The following is a 22,096-nucleotide window of genomic DNA, read 5'->3' as shown; positions in this document are numbered from 1 at the left end:
GGGGTGGTCCTAGACTAGCTTGCCAGCGACTGGCGGTCTAGGTCGAAGCCACGTAATAAGTGCCCCTCCACCCCCAAACCCCAAGGGCAGATCTAGGCTGAGGGTTTTTGGGTCAACTGTGAAAAATTGTGCCCCTATTTTCATTTTTGCCGTATTTTTTTAAACAGAGGCATCATTATTTGGGTTATCCTTCCACGGGAATTTGAAATAATGACATCGTCATTATTTTATGTATTCTTACCTCGAATTTGGCGCCCCCCCCCCTTCCCCCACTTCATTTGGCACCCTAGGCGACCGTCCTAGTTCACCTTTATTGATGGGTCACCCCTGGTTGTAACGCGGTAGGTGCGTTGTTGAAAAGTGCCGTGGTAAGCGAAAACAATTTTCCCACGAGAGCTGCTTAGCTCAATAGGCCTTGGCCAGACAAGTCAATGAGTCTCGATGTAACTTTATAGATCCTTATGTAACTCTACAGAGCTCTATGTAACACGAGATAGATATGTGTTACTCTATTAGACTTTATGAAACAATGGATCTTCCTGTAACTCTATAGATATCTGTGTAACTGTACGGATCTCTACGTAACTCTACCCAACTGCAATGTCCTGTAGCTTCCGGCACTGCCTCGGGCTGTGGTCATTGTGGTAACAGAGCTGCCGGTTCTCAACGGGGCCTTAGCAGCTGGAATAATAAAGCATGAGTTTAATGATCGGACCTGGAAGTTCTGTGATTGGGTGAAGTTGAGCTGCCCGTAGTGCCACTGGTTTCCGTAGTTTCCCTCCTTCTGCCACAGGGGAACATCGGCCGCTCCCTCCGTCCGCAGGGACAGGGAGAGGCGATAGACGTCCACCCCGTACATGTGGTACCTGCGCACAGAGACACACAGGAGGGATGCACAGAGGGATAGAGTCACACATGGGGACACAGAGACGCAGGGATGGACATACACGCAGACACACGGGGGGCGGTAATGGGAGAGAGGTCACGTGGAAGATGCGGATTGCAATGACAGCAGCAGCGAAGGAGTGGGAAGCCGCCTGCCTCGTGGCTGTACGAGATGCGAGAGTGAAGCATTCGGGTACAACACAAACCAACGCTGAAGCTGCCTGTAAACCACGTGACTCCTGATAATGGGGTTTTCCCCTTTTTTCTGGCAACAAAACAGGTGTTGAGATGTTAAAACACCAAACTGAAACCTTTTACAAGTGACTCCTCTGTGGCCACCCCCCGCTCTGAACCCCGCCCATCTACACGACGTCGCCGCCCACTGCGAAAACACACTCTACTCCTCCTCTTCCATACAGCTCCCTTCTGCTCCTTCCTCATCTCCTTCTCCTCGGCCCTCCACTCTCATCGTCTTCATGTTTATCGCCCTCTCGTCATCCATGACATTTTGAGCCCCTCCCCGGTCATCAGTTCTCCCGCCCCGCTCCTTCTTCTCTCTTCCCGCTGCTGCTCACCTTGAGCCCTGTGCCCTCCTTCTCTCTGTCCATCTTGGGGGACTTCCACCCACGGCAACGGCGTTTAACAACAATAACAATAATCGACACCGCCCGGTTCACAATTGGCACAATGTTATTCAGTCACACGAATGGCCGTGACGCGCGGTCGTATTCACCAGAACTTGAGGCACGTGGGGTTGGGTTCGGGGTCCAAGGTAAATGTGCGGATGCTCGTGGCAACGCCGCTGTTCTGGTTCCGGATGTAGAACCCTGCGGAGGGGGGGGGGGACACCAGGAAGAACAATCATGCAAAGGCACGGATTCCAAATGCTGTCCGACATGCGGTTGTCCATTTAGCGCTCGTTATTTTATCTCTCTCCCAGGTGCGCACCTGACGAGTTCCCAAAGGTGTGGTCCACGTCCGGGCCGGTGCTGGCTGGAGAGCTGGGACCGCTCAGCCGCTGCCAGTCGGCGCTGTCGAAGGGGTCCTGGTCCCAGTAGCACCAGCCCGACTCGAAGGTGCAATCCACCAGCTCCTTGTCTGCACGCAGACAAAGAGTGGGTGAACTAGTGGGGTGGGCAGGGGTGGGTAGGGGGCAAAACTTGTGAGTCAAACGCAGTGAAGGGTGTAAGTAAGTGCACACAGACAAAGAGTGGGTGAGCTGGTGAGCCGGTGGGCGAGCGGGTGAGTGAGTGTGAGTGGGCCACGCTGCTCTCAATGGCCGTACTTGTGAGTCCCGAGAGGTTGAACGCGCTGAAGGATACGCTGAAGCCGCCATATGTCTGGAGGCTGTTGGAAGTGAACTCCACGGTGAGCTCGTGGGCGAAGGCCCGCACGTCGCCGGGGTTGCTGACTCCGGTTAACGAAGCTGTCACACGAAGAGAGAGAGAGAGAGACAGACGTGGGGAGAGAGGGACAGAGAGAGAGACGGAGAGAGATGGAGACACGCACACGACAAAGACACGGAGAGAGACACGGAGAGCGGAAGGGAAAACCAACGCTTGATGCCAGTTCATTGATAACACGGCGGTGACCGAGTGGCGTGCATTGGTGGCTTCTGAAAAGATGTTGCTGAAGCGAAGCGAGCGATCGTTTGTGGACGGCTGTCGGACCCGTAGATGGCACAATGCGCTCACCCAGCCTCTCTTTGGCGGCGCCAATCCCCTTGTAGATGTTGAAAAAGTCGTACCGGTCTTCGAGCGCAAATGCCGAGAAGGTGAACTGGACGGCGTAGCCCTCCGGGGCGCTGTTGGGAATAACGGCACGGTGGTCAGGACCGTCGCCCGGCACAAGCCGGCTTCAGAAGAAACGCGCGGGGGGAGGGTGAGTGGGTCGCATGTTGATGAGGGGATGAAAGGAATGGCCCCGGGCCAGCACCCACCAGCCCATCCACTCACCCACCCACCCACTCACCCATTCACTTACTCAATCACCCACCCACTCACTCACCCACCCACCCACTCACTCACTCACCCACTCACTCACCCACCCACTCACTCACTCACCCACTCACTCACTCACTCACCCACCCACCCACTCACCCACCCACTCACTCACTCACCCACCCACTCACTCACCCACCCACCCACTCACTCACTCACCCACTCACTCACTCACTCACCCACCCACTCACTCACCCACCCACTCACTCACTCACCCACCCACTCACTAACTAACTCACTCACCCACTCACTCACCCACCCACTCACTCACCCACCCAACCCAACCACCCACCGGATGAGCCACCGGCAGTTGGCGTTGTTGTCGTAGTTGCCGGGGAAGTTCATGGAGTTGAAGCTCCCGGATGTCCCCGTGAACAGGAAGTTGTCATCACAACCGGAAGCTGCAGAGAGACACACGTGGCTTGAGGGTCACGGACGTACCTCCTGTGCCCTTACGAACCCCAGCCAAAGATGGCTGGGAACCAGGAGGCCCCAGGTATAGGCAATGCGTGTAACATCAAGGTAGGCTGCCATTGTAGTTGGCTCCGAAATACCGTGGGATAGGCCGTGATTTTGTGTTGTTAAATATGCGAATCCGATTAAAGATCATGAATCTGGGGGCAAGACAGTGGTTGCTAGGGATTTCGTCATCACTCCCACTGCACTGGCCAATCAGCTGCCAGGAAAATAGCCCGATGCTACGTGGCCGTCCCCCATGCAACATGGGCGCCATGACGACCCCCATGACGTCATCACTCCATGCGTTTCAACCGGTCTGTGGCTGAGGTAAACATATTTACTTTATTCATATGTATTAAATGTGTTATTAAGGCAATTATTGATGTTATCAATATTAAAGTTGCAAGTTATTATTGTTCCGCTCATTTATTATCGGTTTACTGTTTGCTATACTCTTTGGTTCTTTCGGTAAAAATCACGTAGGTAAAAAAATAATAGATCACGACATTTCAATCGCAACACAAGCAACCGTCATCAGGTGAAACAAACGCAGCAGGAGAACTGCTGACAATTGGCGCAAAGAGCGATATCCCAACCCACCGCGAGTTTTCCTTCCGAAGCTCAACGAGCTTCAGTGTTCCCCAACTCCCTTGGGTGCCACGGTAACGGGTGCCATGGTAACGGGTGCCATGGTAACGGGTGCCATGGTAACGGGTGCCACACGGTAACGGGTGCCACACGGTAACGGGTGCCACACAGTAACGGGTGCCACACGGTAACGGGTGCCACACGGTAACGGGTGCCACACGGTAACGGGTGCCACACGGTAACGGGTGCCACACGGTAACGGGAGCCCCGGCGAGTCACTGCTCACGCCGCGTTCAGGGTCGCGCGAGCCGTCCTGTCGCCCTTGAGGAGGGCGAGACCAGAGCGGTAACTCCTCCCCCTTCACCCACGACTTACTGCAGGAGACTTCGTCGGAGGCGTCGTTGCAGTCGTTGACGCCGTCGCAGCGCGCGGACAGGGGGATGCACGAGATGTCGGCGCACACAAACTGACCCGCGGGACACGGGGCTGCGCGGGCGGACACACAAAGACAAAGGTCCCCCGTGTAGCCTTGACAGACTTTTTGGGGGCAAGCGCTGCTCGTGAGCACCGAACGAAGGCCGGCACGGCGTACAGGGGGGGGTGGGTTGGCGAGCACCACGCCCGACCGCCTTTGTCTCCCGAGCGGCGGTGTTTGCACACCGCAGCAGGTGCTCATTTGAGGCACAGTCGACCTAGGTGAAGCCCAGAAACCGTTCAGATCATCGTTACTGGTGTTTGGCTCAATTTCTCATTCGGACACTGCATCGAAACTGGACCCAAAGAGTAGCAAACGTAGAAGTAAGAAGGAGGCTGCACATTAAAGAATGTTAGAGCCTTGGCTTCAGTGTTAGGCACAATCGTGAAGCTCCCCCAAGGCTGCTCGTGTGTCCAATGTATTTTAAACCTTTTTGTTTATCTTAAAAGCTTGTCTAAGCTAAGCTCGTCTAATCACCTGATTGGCACGGCATGATTACCACCGGCACGATCTGGCTCATGACTAGCCCACTGCGGGCTGCACCCAGCTCGCCCTAGCTGAAGCTCAGCCTATTACATCATCCAGTTGATGGGACAGTACTACTGCTATTACTGCCTGGCCAACTAGAAACTGCACCTGCCCATCTCGGCCTGTGACCTGCTCACTGTGGTTTGTGCCCAGTCCTTCATGGTGAAGCTCAGTTTGCCTTATCATCTGGGCTTCTGGTGTTTGAACATCACTAGGGAGGCATGAGCCTGCTTAAGGCAGCGCAACTCAAGCAAATAGTGGTTTACGCCCCTTCACCACGTATACCTCAGTGTCTGCTTCTCTACTGACTTATTGCGGCACCTACAGGACCTGGCAGGAATCGGAGGCACCGCCTCGCAGTGGAACGGATCTTTGCTGCAGGGCAGGACCCAGCTGGTAGCCTTGGATCCCCATGCAACCCCTGATGAACCCACCCCTTGCAGCATCCCTCAGGGGTCAGTTTTATCTCCCCTTTAAATTCAATGTCTATGTTAGGCCACTGGGAGCCATCATCCGGAGGCACGGGTTGCATTGCCACGAGTATGCCGATGACACCGAGATATGTGTACCCTTCTCAGGTGACCCAGATGCAGCTCTCGCCTGCTTAACACTCTCTGCCAGAGGTATCTGCATTGATGCAGCAGATCCGGCTCAGGTTGAATCCTGACAAGACGGAGCTGATGATTTTTTTTCGTGTCAGAGAATCAGCTGAGAATGGGCACAGGGGAATCTTGAACCTCCATCAATTAATGGAGTACACCATCTCCCTGTAACAGTGGTGCACAACCTAGGTGTAGTGTTCGATTGTAGCTCGCACTCTCAGGTTGCAGCTGTGGCCAGAGAGGTGGTTTCACCTAAAAATGCTCCGTGGGCTGCGCCCACTGTTATCTACTAGTGATCTCGAAACACTGGTTCACGCCTTTGTGTCAACGTGTCTGGATTACGGAAATGCTTTGTATGCTGAGCTGCCTCCTGGACTGGTTCGGAAACTGCAGCTGGTGCAGAATGTGGCTGCCCACATGTGTCGACGTGTTAGCCATTTCGAGCCAATAAAACCCATCCTCCGTGATCTGCACTGGCTGCCAGTCAGCTATTGCATGCAATTAAACTTAGCTGTAATGATTTACAAAGCTCAAAATGGCGTTGGTCTTCCGTACCTGCAGTCCCGTCTGTCCCCCTAGACATCTGCGCTCCTCAGGCCAGACCCTCCTAGCTCGAACTAGAATTTTTCATTCTACGCTGGGCGGTAGGGTCTTCTCCTATGTGGGGCCTAATATCTGGAACTCTCTTCCGTGGGGCCAAAGGTTGGATCTGAGCACCAAACAGTTCAGGATACTCTGCAAGACGCATTTTCTTCCTTTTGGCTTTTCCTTGAGTATGTCTTCTCATTTAGCTTTTTTTATATGTGTCTTGATTTTATATGTAGAACTACCTTCGTTAAATTTATACTGTAAAGTATTGCGATACCTTCTTTAGCGGGGGCGAGTTCTTACTCAAAATGTAAACAATGCATGCATTTGCAAATTGTGAAAACTATTTAAAGGGTGCTGACCCAAATCTTCAAAAAAATCCAATGGAAGCCATTTTTAACTACTCGGCCCCCACGGCGATTTGTAACGTGGCCATCAGGAAGAAGACTCACGAGTGGTGGGTATTATAGGGGTGGGCTCAGGATAGGGCAACGCCGGGCAGGCCCCAGGCTCCAGCGAGATGTCGTCCAGTGCTATCTCGCTGCTGCCCGCCCTTCGCCGGGCCTCAAACACCACCTGCAACAGAGGGGAAGCCGGTAAGCAATGACTGTTTACGGAAAATATTGCGAACTGTAACTGAAAATTGAAGATGAATATGATTGTTTTCGACAAAAACCGTGATTAGATTTTTCATCACTGGAGCAAGTCCATACTGGAACAGGGGGCATTCGTCCTAACCCCACACAGAGAGGCACGCAAGGCTGGACTCAAACCTAGGCCATTTTTGCCATGAGGGCCACAACAGTCACCACTGTCGTCCAAAAAAACAACGTTTTGGTGAAGAAACGCCTGGAGGCACCAGGGGGGCCTTGATCCAGTAGTGGATCGAGAGGAGGCTTCACGAATATTTCGGCATATTACCAATGGGTCTGCAAACCGCACCTCTGTGACATTCAGACCACGATCTAAACCTAAAAAAAACCTCTTATGGCTGATATTGATCACAAAAGCCTATGTGTTAAACAGACCATGGCCAATTGGGCTGATGAGGGTGGCAAACGCCATGCACCGACCTGGAAGTTCTGTGGTTGGCTGAAGGAGAGCTGCCCATAGTGCCACTGGTTGCCGTAGTTCCCCTCCTTGACCCACAGGGGAACGTCAGCCACTCCCTCGGTTCGCAAGGACAGGGAGAGGCGATAGACGTCCACCCCATACATGTGATACCTGCACATAGGGACACACAGACGGGCAGAGTCAGACACAGAGATGGACACAGGGACACAGAGATATACAGGGACAGGCATACATACACATGAACACACACAAACAGACCAGGACACTCAGCAACACACACATGGAAACACACAGCGTTTGCAAGTACCCTGTCATACAACCGGGTGGTGGTGGTGGCTATGCTGCACGTTGCTATCTGTTACCAAGCACTGTGTGGAGGCAACAGCAGCGAGGTTGTTGGATCTTACACAATTTCAGCAGCGTTGATTCAACACAAGCGAAACTCTGGACTGGGATTCGACGCACGGTGACACACTGGTAGAGGTAGACTTTGCCGGTGAACTGACAGGATGTCCATAGGTGTAAGGGTGTTATAAGCACCCTTAGCAAAATAGCATTATATAGCAGAGCTGTCACATCTATGGCCAGAGCCTTGGAACATGTCAGAGGGAGGAGAGGAGGCAAGGAGGGATTAGTTGAGAGGAAGGGCCAGGGAAGGTTGCAGGAGGGGCAGGGGGAGAGAACGGTGGGGGAGAGGGGGGGGAGAGAGGAGGAGAAAGAGTAGAAGATGGCGGCAGAGACCGGGAGCTCCACGTGTGAATAAAGAGAGCCCTTCCCCGTATGTTGAGCCTCTGTGTTCCTTCTTACACAGGCAAGGGCCCAAACCATTTACATTCTGGGCCCGTGTGATTTCAAATTATTCCCACACCACTGTGGAGCTGCTCGTGAAGGGTGACGTGTGGTCGCATTCACCAGAACTTGAGGCACGTGGGGTTCGGTTCGGGGTCCAAGGTAAATGTGCGGATGCTCGCGGCGACGCCGCTCTTTTGGTTCCGGATGTAGAACCCTGCGGGAGAAACCAGGAAGATTAATCATGCAACGCAAGGATTCCATAACGGTTTCCAACATGCGTTTGTCCTTTTAGCACTGGCTTTTATTTACGTCCTAAGTGCATACCTGACGAGTTCCCAAAAGTGTGGTCCACATCTGGACCGGTGTTAGCTGGAGAAGTGGGCCCACTCAGCCGCTCCCAGTTGGCGCTGTCGTAAGGGTCCTGGTCCCAGTAGCACCAGCCCGACTCGAAGGAGCAGTCCACCAGATCCTTGTCTGTACACAGACAAAGAGTGGGTGAGTGAGCGGGTGGGCAGATGAGTGGGCCACGCGGCTCTCCCTGGCCATGCTTGTAAGTCCAGAGAAGCCAAATACGGTAAAGGGAGTGAGAGAGTGAGTGGGTGAGTTAGCAGGTGTGTGGGTGAGTAAGCCAGCAGGTGACTGGGTGGGCCGGGATGTTCTCGCTGGCCTTACTTGTGAGAGCAGAGAAGTCGAATGTGCTGAAGGAGGCGCTGAAGCCACTTTTGACTGCACTGCTATCGGAGGTGAACTCCACGGTGAGCTCGTGAGCGAAGACCCGGACGTCACCGGGGTTGCTAGTTCCCGTCAATGAAGCTGCATCATGGAGAGAGACACACACAGAGGGAGATTCTTAGAGATAGAGAGGGACAAAAAGAGAAAAAATAGTGGTTGAGGGTAGTGAAACGATAACTGGTAACTGTCGCCAGCGGAGTTTGAGTAAGCAACGCGCCATTTGGCACGTGCGCGTGCAGAAGTACAAACCGCACGGTGGCAGGCCTAAGTCACTACGTGGTTACGTTTGGACTCGTTTCTCAGGTACAAACGTGAAGTCATCTCGCGCAGCACAGGTGCAGCTGCCACTGGAGGGAGGGAGTTGCCTTCAATCGTTGATGTAAGGCACTTTAAGTTGCTCATTCATTTCAGCCAATCTTAGAGATAAAGGAGCCGTCTTGATGTGATGCGGGGGTCCGAGTTCGAAGCGAAGGCTGAGCCAGCCAACACTTAGCATCGATAGTCTGGGCAATACCCGCAAACCACAACACTTCCAGACTGTCCTTGGTGCAAAACTCCCCAAAGAATATCCTGACGATATCGGAACACACCGGAGCATGCTCACGTTCACCATCCTCAACACCTGCAAGAATACCAGTGGCTATACGATCAAAAAGTCGTTTGAAGAGAACGACACTGACATTGACACAAATACGAAGAGCACAAAGACGAAGAACCTTTTGCGCCTACCAAAACGACACAAACCGCAAGGCCAAAAGAGAGGCAAAGGTGGAAGTCCAACGCTGGGTGAGAGAATTAAAATACAAATTGTGGACAGGGAAAGCACTGGAAATCCAGCAGCTGGTAGACTGCAGCCACACTGCAGGCTTCTTCAATGTCACTGAGGCAGTATACGGATCCAGTTGCCGTGGCCTATACCCCCTTCGCTCAAAAGTTTGATGAATCAATCCAATACCGGTGGAGAGAACACTCTGAAGAACCCCTCAACCGAAGTACAACCGTTGAGATGGAGGTCATCGACCATATCCCATAGCGACCCATAAAGGCGGACATGGACAAACCGCCCAGCATGCAGGAGGTACAAGATGCCATCAGGAAGATGAGAAATATCAAGGCTGCTGGTCCTGATGGGATTTCAGCATTAATCTTAAAGGAAATCAGATCAGATCCCTTACACCACCCACGTACATGCCCTGCTCTTGAAGATCTGGCAAATGAGGAAATCCCCACATAACTCGGGGATGCCCTGATTGTTACCATCTTTTAAAATGGGGGGGACAAGACAGATTGCTGCTATCCTCCACCTCAGTGGACAAAATCTGCCTCAAGGAGTCTAAATCCTCTACAAAACAGATGCCGAAATCTCCGACCTCAAAATATTCAAGGCAAAGAGCAAAGTCTACACCACTTCCATCGTTGAGCCTTCACAAAGGCATACAAGCTCTTGGGACTGGCCCTAAACCTGAAAAGACGCAGATCCTCCACCAACCATCACCTGACAAGAAAACACCGGCCCTGCTATACATGCTGACAATACCACCCTCGAAATTGTGGATCACTTTCCCAATCTTGGCAGACTATTCTCCTCCAAAGCCGACATCGACGCGAAAATACACCACCGACCGACCTAGCTGTGCCAGTGCAGACATTGCCAAAATGATGCAAAGAGTCTTTGAAGATCTCGATATCCGGGACAAAATTAAACACCTCGTCTATAAAGCCGTAGTTTTTCCCACCCTACTGTATGGGATCAAAACCTGGACGATGTACAGTAGGCACGTTAGAGCCCTGGAGTCGCACAAACAAAGATGCCTCCACAAAATCACGAGCATCAGTTGGGAAGATAGGCACAGCAACATCAGTCCCCTGGAGGAGGCAAACTTGAACATCATCACCACTACCATCACCCAACACCAGCTCAGGTGGACTGGCCACGTTGTTAGGATGCCCAACTCCCGCCCTCCTTAAATAGGTCCTGTACCCCAAACTAAACGCAGGACCAGTGTGCCCCTGGAGGACAGAAGGAGCGCTACAAGGACAACGACTTCAAGAAGTGGCCACATCAACACCACCAACTGGGACGACATTGCATAGGACATAACCACATGGAGGAAGATTATCCATGATGGGGTCACACTCTACGCAAAAAGATCCTCACCGTGCCGCAGAGGACAAGTGGCAACAACGTAAGAGAGAGGTTTACCACCAAGAATGCCCAACCCATCATCCACCACCATCACATTCCCTTGCCCACACTGCAGCAGAATCTGCGGATCTCTGATCGGCCTCTACAGCCATCTGAAGAGCCACAAAAATAACCCACCAGGAGGAGAATCATACTCGACCCCGAGTGATCGATGATGATGATGATGACCGGTCTACCAATCCCTCGGTCTGCTCACCTTGGAGCTCCTTGTCAGCACCCAGTCCCTTGAAGATCTTGAGGAAGTCGTAATTGTTTTCAAGATCAAAGGCCGAGAATGAGATTTGGACTGCGTAGCCATCTGGGGCCCTGTGGGGAAAAGAGCAGGCGCGTGGTGAGGATGTCTGCACGGACCGGCCGGGTATATTGGCCGAGCCGTGGCGCATTCGGCACTCTGGTGCAGAGGTTCACGGTTGCAATACTGGCCGGGTCGGTCACCCTCGCTCGCTATCTCACTCACACACACACACACCCACTCAATCAATTAAGCTCACCCACCCACTCACCCACTCACCCACCCTCCCACCCACCGGATGATCCAGCGGCAGTTGGCGTTGTTTTCGTAGTTCTCAGGGAAGTTCATGGAGTTGAAGCTCCCGGATGTCCCCGTAAGCAGGAAGTTGTCGTCACAGCCGGAATCTGCAGAGCGATAATGCAGGTTGGTTATTTGATGAACCCGCTCACTCACTCACTCGCTCACACTCATTTACCCCCCTGCTTATTCAATCACCCACCCGCTCACTGACTCATGTCTTGTCGTTTGAGGCTTTCGATGGAGAGCTCAATAAGCCAGTCAATTTATCCTGACCCCTCACTCTGATTCGGCCCCCGTACCAAAGTCAAATATCTCTGTGAATTGATTCCACTCAGAGGACCTAGACTTTGACTCGATTTGTTCACTAGCAAGTATCCAAGCCAAGACAGGGCATCGACACCACTTAAGAGGACCCAAGATTTTCCTTGGGGAGGGCATCGAGGAGGAGAAATACGCTGGTTTGTCAGGAGAAGGCTGGCACAGCAGAGTGTGGACTCATCTTCGTTTCCCTCCCACATTAATTCGGAGTTTGCCAACCCTCCCTATATAAGACCACAGGGCTCGGCCGATCGTTAGTAGCGCTGCTGCCTTGCCCACTTTCGTCTGTGACTTCCCGCGCCTCTAAAATTATGGAAAACATTGACGTTCGCGCTTTAACCCGGCGGCATTGGGGTAAACATTGGGGATGACGTGGAGAGAAATGGGAGTGAGAGAAGAGGGCATGGCGGGAGGGGGACCTTTCCCTCCCCCTGCCGCTCAACGTACTGCAGGCAACTTCGTCCGAGGAGTCGTTGCAGTCGGTGACGCCATCGCAGAACGCGGACAGAGGGATGCAGGAGATGTCCCCGCACACGAACTGACCCGGAGAACACGGGGCTGCGCGCACACAAAGATCCCCCGTGTAGCCTTTAATGCACTGTTGGGGCAAGTGCTGTTCCCGAGCACCTATGAAACCCGGCAGGGTGCATGAGGAGGTGGGTGACTAGCACCATGCCTGGCTGCCTTTGTCTCCCTAGTGGCGATGTTTAAACACTGCACCAGGTACTCGTTTGAGGCTCGCTCGACATAGGGGAAGCTCAAAACTTGTCATAAAATCGTCACTCGTGTTGGCCGTGAGCGGGAATCGGGCTCGGGTCACCGGCCTGATAGAATGGATAAGGAGGAGACACAATGGAGCGGATTGGGAGGAGAAGAAGGCACGAGAGTGGAGATGATGATGATCGCAAGAGCGGAGAATGTGTGCTGCTGCTGCAGCTGCTGGCGTACAATGTTTGTGGACACCGTGGCGTCTGTAAGAGCAGCTCAGGATAATGCCCTCGTTTTCTTAGTCATGGATCGGCTCAGGCTAGGCTCTGGCTCCGGTGAGCCTAGATCCAGCGAGCCATACATAAGCCAGCCATGGATCTGTCTCTCTCTGCGAGTCGTTAGGTCTCTGTGCGAGTCTGTGGGTGTCTGTTGCAGTCTAGGGCTCGCAGTGCCAGTCTATGTCAAATCGTCTACATATCTGACAAGCCATTTCCGGGCCCAACTCATCCCAGCTCAGCCTGCATGTTGATTCGTAACGCGGCCATCAGGACCACGAGGCTCGGCGGAAGACTCACGGGTGGTAGGGATTATAGGGGTGGGCCCGGGATAGGGCAACTCCGGGCAGTCCCCAGGCTCCAGCGAGATGTCGTCCAGCGCTATCTCACTGCTACCGGACCTCCGCCGGGCCTCAAACACCACCTGCAACAGAAGGCAAACCGGTAACCAATAACCATTAACCGGAAATAACATTTGCGAACCGTAACTGAAAATCTAAGACGAAGATGTTTCGATTTAAAGCTTTCGTGACTGCAAGGATTCATCTTCTTTGGTTCTTTCGGTAAAGTCACGTAGAATGAGAATAAAATAATAAATTGATAAAATAAAATAACACAATAAAATTCTCACGACGTTTCGGCCACAACACAAGTGGCCTTCATCAGGTGAATTTAGCTATGCTAATTCCTTTGTCAAGGCGCTCTGTTTCTTCTCACACAGCTTAAAGGTCGCGGTCTGAGCTTGGCTTTGTTCGCTCCAGCGCTGTCCTCCAGACAGTCTTGTCCCTTCACCTGATGAAGGCCGCTTGTGTTGTGGCCGAAACGTCGTGATAATTTTATTGTGTTATTTTATTTTATCAATTTATTATTTTATTCTCATTCTACGTGACTTTACCGAAAGAACCAAAGAAGACGAAGATGTTTGTTTTTGACAAAACTGTACAACGAGGTTTGGATCACCGGTATGCATGATATGTTTTTTTAATTACTGAGTATTTTGATTTTCAGCACCGGAGCAAACCCAAAGCAGAACAGGGTGCATTTCGTACAATCCCCACACAGAGAGGAGTCCGAGTTGGGACTCGAGCCTAGGCCTATTCTTGTAATGAGGACACAACTGTCGCCACCACCGTTCCCTTCAGTTAAATAACACACGGGGTGCCTGTGTGTGGTGGCGTGGGGTGGCTCATCCAGTAGCAGATCAACAGGAGGGCCCATGGCAAGTACAGCATATTGCCAATGGGCCCGCAAACTGCATCCGCGAATTTCCGACCATGCCCCATGGGACTTGCCTTAGCTGCTGAGGGTGACAAAGCGGCGTGCACTGACCTGGAAGGAATTCGCTTCTACGAAAGAGAGCTGCCCGTAGTGCCAAAAGTTGCCGTAGTTCCCCTCTTTGAGCCACGCGGGAACATCGGGCACTCCCTCCCTCCGCAAGGACAGGGAGAGGCGATAGACGTCCACCCCGTGCATGTTGAACCTGCGCAAAGGGACGCACAGAGACGGGCATACAAATACACACACACACCAACACATGTGGACACACAACACAACGACATGCACAGGGACACACGTGGCATTTGCAAGTCTCCCGTCACACAGCCGGCCGGTGGTTGTGGCTACGCTGCACATGGCTGCCTGTTTGTCAGCACTGTGGAGGAAACAGCAGTGAGGTTTGTGGATCACACACAATTTCAGCAGCGTTGAGTCGAGACGAGCAAAACTCTGGACCGGGTTTGGATGCACGGTGACTCATCGTCAGAGGCAGACTTTGCCGATGAACTGACAGGATGTCTACAGGTAAGGGCCAATTGTTTACATTCTGGGCCCGTGTGATTTCAAACTATTCCCACACCACCGTGGAGCTTCTAGTGAAGGGTAACGTGTCATCGTATTCACCAGAACTTGAGGCACGTGGGGTTGGGTTCAGGGTCCAAGATAAATGTGCGGATGCTCGTGGCGACGCCGCTGTTTTGATTCCGGATGTAGAACCCTGTAGGAGATACCAGGGAGAACAATCATGCAAACGAACGGGTTCCTTAATGCTGCCCAACATGCATTTGTCCTGTTAGCACTGTTTTTTTTTTCTCTCCCAATTTTTGGTTTTCTACCATGGTGAGTCCCTTGCCGCGACAGAGCATTCTACGAATGTTTCGTTCACATTGGATCATCTTTACGAGAGTTACCGTGACCCAACTTTGCACACAGACCTACAGGCAGGCTCAATGACAGCATTCTCAAGGACGAACGGATGGAGAGATGGACATACAGACAGATGGACAAGTAGATGGGTGGATGGGCAGACACAGAGAAGGATGGATGTCCACTCCTCGGCCACTCGTAGGGCACGGCATCCATTGCGGGAAAACACAAGCCTCTGTGTTCGCGCGCACCTGACGAATTCCCAAAAGTGTGGTCCACGTCCGGGCCAGTGGTGTCTGGAGAAGTGGGCCCACTCAGCCGTTCCCAGTTGGCGCTGTCGTAGGGGTCCTGGTCCCAGTAGCACCAGCCCGACTCGAAGTTGCAGTCCACCAGATCCTTGTCTACACAAAGACAAAGAGTGGGTGACTGAGCGGGTGAGCAAGTGAGCGGCTGAGTGAGTGAGTGGTTGGGTGAGAGGGCCAGGCCGCTCTCGCTGGCCATACTTGTGAGTCCGGAGAAGCGGAACGTGGTGAAGGGAGTGGGTGGGTGGGTGAGTGAACGGGTGAGTGAGTGAGCGGGTAAGTGAGTGGATTGGGGTGGTGATGTACTCGTGAGTCCGGAGAAGTCAAACGCTGTGAAGGAGGCACTGAAGCCGCTGTCTGTTTGACTCATGTCGGAGGTGAACTCCACGGTGAGCTCGTGGCTGAAGACCCGCACGTCGTCGGGGATGCTCGTTCCCGTCAATGAAGCTGCGATGCGGAGAGACGCACACGCACAGAGAGAGGGGGACAAAACGAGAGAAAATGGTAGAGGGTTATTAAACAATAACCGGTGTAACTGTTGCCCGTGGAATTTGAGTAACCAACGCGCCAATCGGCACGTGCGCATACAAACAGTACAAGCCGCACGGCGGCAGGCCTCAGTCACCGTGTGGTTACGTTTGCCCTCATTGGTCAATTACAATGGTAAAGTTGCCTTGTGGTGCACAGGGGCAAGTGTCCCTGGGACGGTCCCCTGTACATTAAGCAGCCCCCCTCCTTAACTCCCTTCTGTTCCTCCCTTGAAGCCTCTAGTACCCATAGACTCAACACCACCCAAAGACTCAACACCGCACACAGACTCAACACTGCCCATAGACTCAACACTGCCCATAGACTCAACACTGCCCATAGACTCAACACTGCCCATAGACTCAACACTGCCCATAGACTCAACACCGCCCACAGACTCAACACTCCACCATAGACTCAACACTGCCCATAGACTCAACACTGCCCATAGACTCAACACTGCACCATAGACTCAACACTGCCCACAGACTCAACCCTGCACCATAGACTCAACACCGCACACAGACTCAACACTGCCCATAGACTCAACACTGCCCATAGACTCAACACCGCCCACAGACTCAACACTGCCCATAGACTCAACACTCCACCATAGACTCAACACTCCACCATAGACTCAACACTCCACCATAGACTCAACACCGCCCACAGACTCAACACTCCACCATAGACTCAACACTCCACCATAGACTCAACACTCCACCATAGACTCAACACCGCCCACATACTCAACACTCCACCATAGACTCAACACTCCACCATAGACTCAACACTCCACCATAGACTCAACACCGCCCACAGACTCAACACTCCACCATAGACTCAACACTCCACCATAGACTCAACACTCCACCATAGACTCAACACTGCCCATAGACTCAACACTCCACCATAGACTCAACACTGCCTATAGACTCAACACTCCACCATAGACTCAACACTGCCTATAGACTCAACACTCCATCATAGACTCAACACTGCCCATAGACTCAACACTCCACCATAGACTCAACACCGCCCCCGTACATTAAGCAGTCGCCCTCCTTAACGTCCTTTCCTTCCTCTCTTGAGGCCTCACCTCTTCTCTATTGCCCATTGTCTCCCACTCCCCCCTCTACCCCTTCCCGTCCCTTCACTATAGCCCTTTGGTGATCCCTATGAGTCTTCTGTAATGGTCACTAAATTCCTCCTTCTTTTGCACTACCAACAAAATCGCTATCGTTTTAACTGCTTTTAAACTTTGGAAAAGCACCTTGAGCCGAGGCGCTCTATGAAGATAAAACAAGATCTTGAATATTCTTAGTTTTTTCGGTAAAGTCACGTTGAAGAGAAACAACAAGAAACAACGTCGTGAGAATTTTTTATTGTTTTATATATATTTGTTATTTTGTTGTTTCTCTTCAACGTGACTTTACCGAAAAAACTAAGAATATGAATTACTGCAGTCACGAAAGCTTTAAATCAAAAGATCTTGAATGTTTAAGGCACGTTGGGTTGCCGAGTCGTTCCGGCAAGAGCCATGTCCATGCAAGCATCGTGTGCACTATTAAGGGTAATAACAAATCCAAAATAATTACCGGGCGACGTACGTTCGGCACGTGCGCGTTCCGGATTCGATGAACGACGGCGGCAAACTCATGCGTGGGGTCAGCAGCCACGTTCAACGAGCAACATCCCAAAAAAGCAACAACGCAATGCCCACAACCACGTGACTCCCCCAAACAGCATCCGCTCCACGTAAAGCGATAAAGCACGACCTTCCGAGCGTGCACTGTTTCAGCAGCATGGATTCAGGCCAAAGCAAAAAAAAAAGAAACTCCCGACTAATTTCGACACGCGACGTCCCATCGGAAAACAGAGTCGGCCTCGGCTCGAACCAATGCTGCCGATCCTGGAGATCTCCTACAGGCAGGGGAGCCCGGCCCCTTTGCTGCGATGCGGTGCGGGGTCCGAGTTCGACGCACGAGCTACCGGTCCACCGATCCCTCAGTCTGCTCACCTTGGAGCTCCTTGTCGGGCCCCAGTCCCTTGTAGATCTTGACGAAGTCGTATCTGTTTTCAAGCGCAAAGGCTGAGAAGGAGATTTGGACGGCGTAGCCGTCCGGGGCCCTGTGAGGAGGAGAACGGGCGCGCGGTCAGGACTTCGGTCACGCGGCGGTGCCGGGGGACATGGGCAGAGGCTCACGGTTGGAATACTGGCCGGGTCACACTCGCTCGCTCACTCGCTCGCTCGAGCTCACCCACCCACCGAATGATCCAGCGGCAGTTGGTTGAGTCGTTGTAGTTCCCGGGGAAGTTCAAGGAGTTGAAGCTCCCGGACGTCCCCGTGAACAGGAAGTTGTCGTCACAGCCGGAAACTGCAGAGGGATCACGCATATTGATTTTTTTTGTTATTGTTCACACGCTCACGCGCCCGCTCGCCAGCCCGCCCGCCCGCCCAATCGCCCGCCTGCTCACCCACCCGCTTGCCTGCTCGCCTGCCCGCTCGCTCACATCTCGTTGATTGCGGTGTTTGACGGATGGCCTGATGAGCCAGTCACTTTATGCCGACCCCTCTGTGAATTGATCCAACTGAGAGGACCCTAAGACTGACTCATTTTTCCACTGGCTCGTAGCCAAGCCGAGCCGGCGCAATGACCCCACTTAACCCGTTCGCATTCCGATAATGTTTGCGTACTAAGCTGAGCTGTTTAAAACTATTTTATCATTGTTACCGGGTAAGGCCCACTGAGCTATGTAGCTCTTTTTTCAGAAGCGACCAGGCCACAAATGATAGCTCAACGAAGTGGCTTATTGAGTGGCAATGCATAGCAGCCAAATACTCTAAACGTGTGTTGTTTCTCAATGTTGGGGTGGAAAGCTGAGGGATGCGGAGAAGAATCCACACGATCACGGGCATTAGGGTCGTGATTGAACCCACGACCTCCTGTGTGCCAGGCGAGGAAGTTAACATCTCCTAGCCACCGCGGCGCCCTCTATGTACGTCGTCGGAACAGAGACGGAAGAAAAACTAAAGTGTAAAGTAACTTTGTTGGTAGCGAGGCTCCCACAAGGCCACGTGGGAGGGCGCGTGGCACAGCTTGGCGCCGGCTACTGTAGCGTGGCGGTCGTGTCGCTACAGTTCTGTGCGGTGAGTACAATGTCTTTAGAAACCACGGCGCCACGCCTCTCGGAATAAAATGAACACTCATGCGAGCGTGGAACTCAGCCGAGTCATAAGCTCCAAGGGAACGGAGAAGGAATTTGAAGCCAGATGGTCTCCGTCCCCTCCTTGTTGCAGACCCTGAAGTGAGCGAGCCGGATGAGGGTCCTACGCAACTTGTCACAATAAACATTTATAAGCAAACAACAAAAGTTAATGTCGGAACCGCTCGCGCATCTCCGACATTCGGCGGCGAACGGGAGCCCCCACGCAGCAAACCTGCAGACGTCTCGGAACGGGGATGGGTTAAGGTAACCTCAGACTTCCCGTGGGTGGGCGTCGAGTATGAGCCACGTGCCCTGGCTAGCCAGGAGAAGGCTTGCAGAGCCGACTGTGCACTCACACCTCCCGTTCCCTCCCACATTAATGGGAGTTCACAAAACCTCCCTACAAGGGGCCACGGAGCTCGTCAGTAGCGCCGCCCTAACCCGGGTGAAAACCTTGGGAGGGGGGTGTAATGAGAGTGGTGGGAGGAGGGCGAGACTGGAGGGGGTTACTCTTCCCACCTCCGCCCCCCACCGCCCCCCACCCCCCGCCCGGACCCGCTCCCTCTCGACGTACTGCAGGAGGCTTCGTCGGAGGCGTCGTTGCAGTCGTTGACGCCGTCGCAGAGGGCGGACAGGGGGATGCACGAGATGTCCCCGCACACGAACTGACCCGGAGGACACGGGGCTGCGCGCGAGCACGGGCAGAACGGGCGCAACGCGCACGCAAATCAGGAGTTTCTTCCCGACCTTCCAGAAGCGCCGACGGGTGCAGCTCAACCGCTTCCTGCGTGACCGGGAAAGTGTGTTGCTGCGTCCGAGCCTCGATGGGTGGGACATCGTGATACCACGTGACAGCCCACCGCTGTGTGAATGCCGGGGGAGCCAGGATGAGACCCGTGACGTGAACATTGGCTGGGAAGTTGCGTCAGCGCGTCCCGGGCGGACTGGTTGTTGCCCTGAACGTGCTGGATGGAGGAGGAGGCTGCAGAGTGGCTCTGTGGCTATGTGTGTGGGGGGGGGGGGCTGATGTAGACTCAAAGAAAATATATCTTTTAGTTTGTAAATGTATCTGGTGTTTTGACTGTGGGTAGTCGCGCGGAATAGCATTCGCTAACAAATAAATGAATAAAATCGCCAGCACCACCATCCTCTTTGGTTCTTTCGGTAAAGTCACGTAGGTATAAAATAAAATGAATTTGATCACGACGTTTCAGGCGCAAAACAAGCGCCCGTCATCGGGTGAAACAACCACAGCAAGAAACAATTGCTGAAGTGGGCAAAAGGGGAGAGGGTAGGAGTGTGGGGTAGGGGGAATGGAGAAGTGCTAGCTCCAACTCGACTACGACAAAATGCCGGGGCTGGGGGGTGGGAGGCTGAAGAAACTGGAGATGCGGATATGAAGGCCATCTTGTGGATACAAATTGAGCAATCATTGGAAGGATGTTATTAACCAGGTAAAACCTTAACTGCTTTATAGTTTGCCTTCAGTTATGGCTGAGCGGACCTAAGAAAGATGTCCACGACCGGTTCTGGTGTTCGGGCACTGGTGTTGGCCATGAGTGCTAAGCGCTGCGCCACCACTCCCCGCTTGCACAGGCGCGTCACCGCAACACCGCTGATTCGAGTGGAGGGTGCTGCACTAATGCTGAGACAGGGCACCGCACCAACGCTGAGGAGGGCACCGCACTAACGCCGGGAGAAGCCACCGCACTTACGCCGGGAGAGACCACCGCACTAACACTGGGAGAGACCACCACACTAACACCGGGAGAGACCACCACACTAACACCGGGAGAGGCCACCACACTAACACCGGGAGAGACCACCACACTAACACTGGGAGAGACCACCACACTAACAGTGGGAGAGACCACCACACTAACATTGGGAGAGACCACCGCACTAACACCGGGAGAGACCACCACACTAACACTGGCAGAGACCACCACACTAACACTGGCAGAGCCACCGCACTAACACTGGGAGAGACCACCGCACTAACACTGGGAGAGACCACCACACTAACACTGGGAGAGACCACCACACTAACACTGGGAGAGACCACCACACTAACACTGGGAGAGACCACCACACTAACAGTGGGAGAGACCACCACACTAACATTGGGAGAGACCACCGCACTAACACCGGGAGAGACCACCACACTAACACTGGCAGAGACCACCACACTAACACTGGCAGAGCCACCGCACTAACACTGGGAGAGACCACCGCACTAACACTGGGAGAGACCACCACACTAACACTGGGAGAGACCACCACACTAACACTGGGAGAGACCACCACACTAACACTGGGAGAGACCACCACACTAACACTGGGAGAGACCACCACACTAACACTGGGAGAGACCACCACACTAACACTGGGAGAGACCACCACACTAACACTGGGAGACCACCACACTAACACTGGGAGAGACCACCACACTAACACTGGGAGAGACCACCACACTAACACTGGGAGAGACCACCACACTAACACCGGGAGAGACCACCACACTAACACTGGGAGAGGCCACCGCACTAACACTGGGAGAGACCACCACACTAACACCGGGAGAGACCACCACACTAACACTGGGAGAGACCACCACACTAACACTGGGAGAGACCACCACACTAACACCGGGAGAGACCACCACACTAACACTGGGAGAGACCACCGCACTAACACCGGGAGAGACCACCACACTAACACTGGGAGAGACCACCGCACTAACACCGGGAGAGACCACCGCACTAACGCCGGAGGGGGGTGTGGGGGAGTGTGGAGGGGGTCACTCACGGGCGGGCGTGGTGGTGGGGATGATGGGCGTGGGCTCGGGGAGCGGGGAGGGGCAGACCCCGGGGACGAGTGCCACGTCGTCCAGCGCGATCTCGCTGAACAGCTGGTGCAGCCTGCGGCGCGCCTCCACCACCACCTGCGGGGGCGTCACCACCTCGTCATGCCACGTGGTACGGCGACGATGGCTGCGACGGTGGCGACGATGACGACGGTGGCCATGGTGAGGACTGTGACGACGACGGTGACGTGACGGTGACAGTGGTGACCAAGGGGATGGCGATGATGGTGACGACGGCGATGATGGTGACGACGGCGATGATGGTGTCCGTGACCACGGTGACGAC

General features: G+C 53.5%; 1 protein-coding gene across 1 annotated transcript in view; it reads right to left on the bottom strand.

Moving 5' to 3' along the window:
• The window catches only part of LOC116955839 (MAM and LDL-receptor class A domain-containing protein 1-like), a 112,062-nt gene that overhangs the window by 27,516 nt on the left and 62,450 nt on the right, over window positions 1-22,096 (bottom strand). Inside the window, exons 25-48 of the mRNA XM_076053755.1 lie at window positions 21,753-21,888; window positions 19,519-19,629; window positions 18,004-18,112; window positions 17,755-17,864; window positions 15,513-15,653; window positions 15,156-15,305; window positions 14,662-14,755; window positions 14,092-14,242; window positions 13,063-13,186; window positions 12,227-12,337; window positions 11,457-11,565; window positions 11,126-11,235; window positions 8,664-8,804; window positions 8,316-8,465; window positions 8,112-8,205; window positions 7,199-7,349; window positions 6,578-6,701; window positions 4,308-4,418; window positions 3,178-3,286; window positions 2,580-2,689; window positions 2,171-2,311; window positions 1,834-1,983; window positions 1,619-1,712; window positions 716-866 (exon numbers count right to left, since the gene is read on the bottom strand). Of these exons, the coding sequence (XP_075909870.1) occupies window positions 716-866; window positions 1,619-1,712; window positions 1,834-1,983; window positions 2,171-2,311; window positions 2,580-2,689; window positions 3,178-3,286; window positions 4,308-4,418; window positions 6,578-6,701; window positions 7,199-7,349; window positions 8,112-8,205; window positions 8,316-8,465; window positions 8,664-8,804; window positions 11,126-11,235; window positions 11,457-11,565; window positions 12,227-12,337; window positions 13,063-13,186; window positions 14,092-14,242; window positions 14,662-14,755; window positions 15,156-15,305; window positions 15,513-15,653; window positions 17,755-17,864; window positions 18,004-18,112; window positions 19,519-19,629; window positions 21,753-21,888 (2,982 nt within the window). The remainder of the gene's footprint in view (window positions 1-715; window positions 867-1,618; window positions 1,713-1,833; window positions 1,984-2,170; window positions 2,312-2,579; window positions 2,690-3,177; window positions 3,287-4,307; window positions 4,419-6,577; window positions 6,702-7,198; window positions 7,350-8,111; window positions 8,206-8,315; window positions 8,466-8,663; window positions 8,805-11,125; window positions 11,236-11,456; window positions 11,566-12,226; window positions 12,338-13,062; window positions 13,187-14,091; window positions 14,243-14,661; window positions 14,756-15,155; window positions 15,306-15,512; window positions 15,654-17,754; window positions 17,865-18,003; window positions 18,113-19,518; window positions 19,630-21,752; window positions 21,889-22,096) is intronic.

Source organism: Petromyzon marinus, chromosome 62 (genome assembly GCF_048934315.1).
Source record: "Petromyzon marinus isolate PM22_M1 ecotype Great Lakes invasive population chromosome 62, UKy_Petmar_22M1.pri1.0, whole genome shotgun sequence".
NCBI classification, from domain to species: domain Eukaryota; kingdom Metazoa; phylum Chordata; class Hyperoartia; order Petromyzontiformes; family Petromyzontidae; genus Petromyzon; species Petromyzon marinus.
The sequence above is the reverse complement of the archived record's forward strand: the minus strand, read 5'-3'. Positions and strand labels throughout refer to the sequence as shown.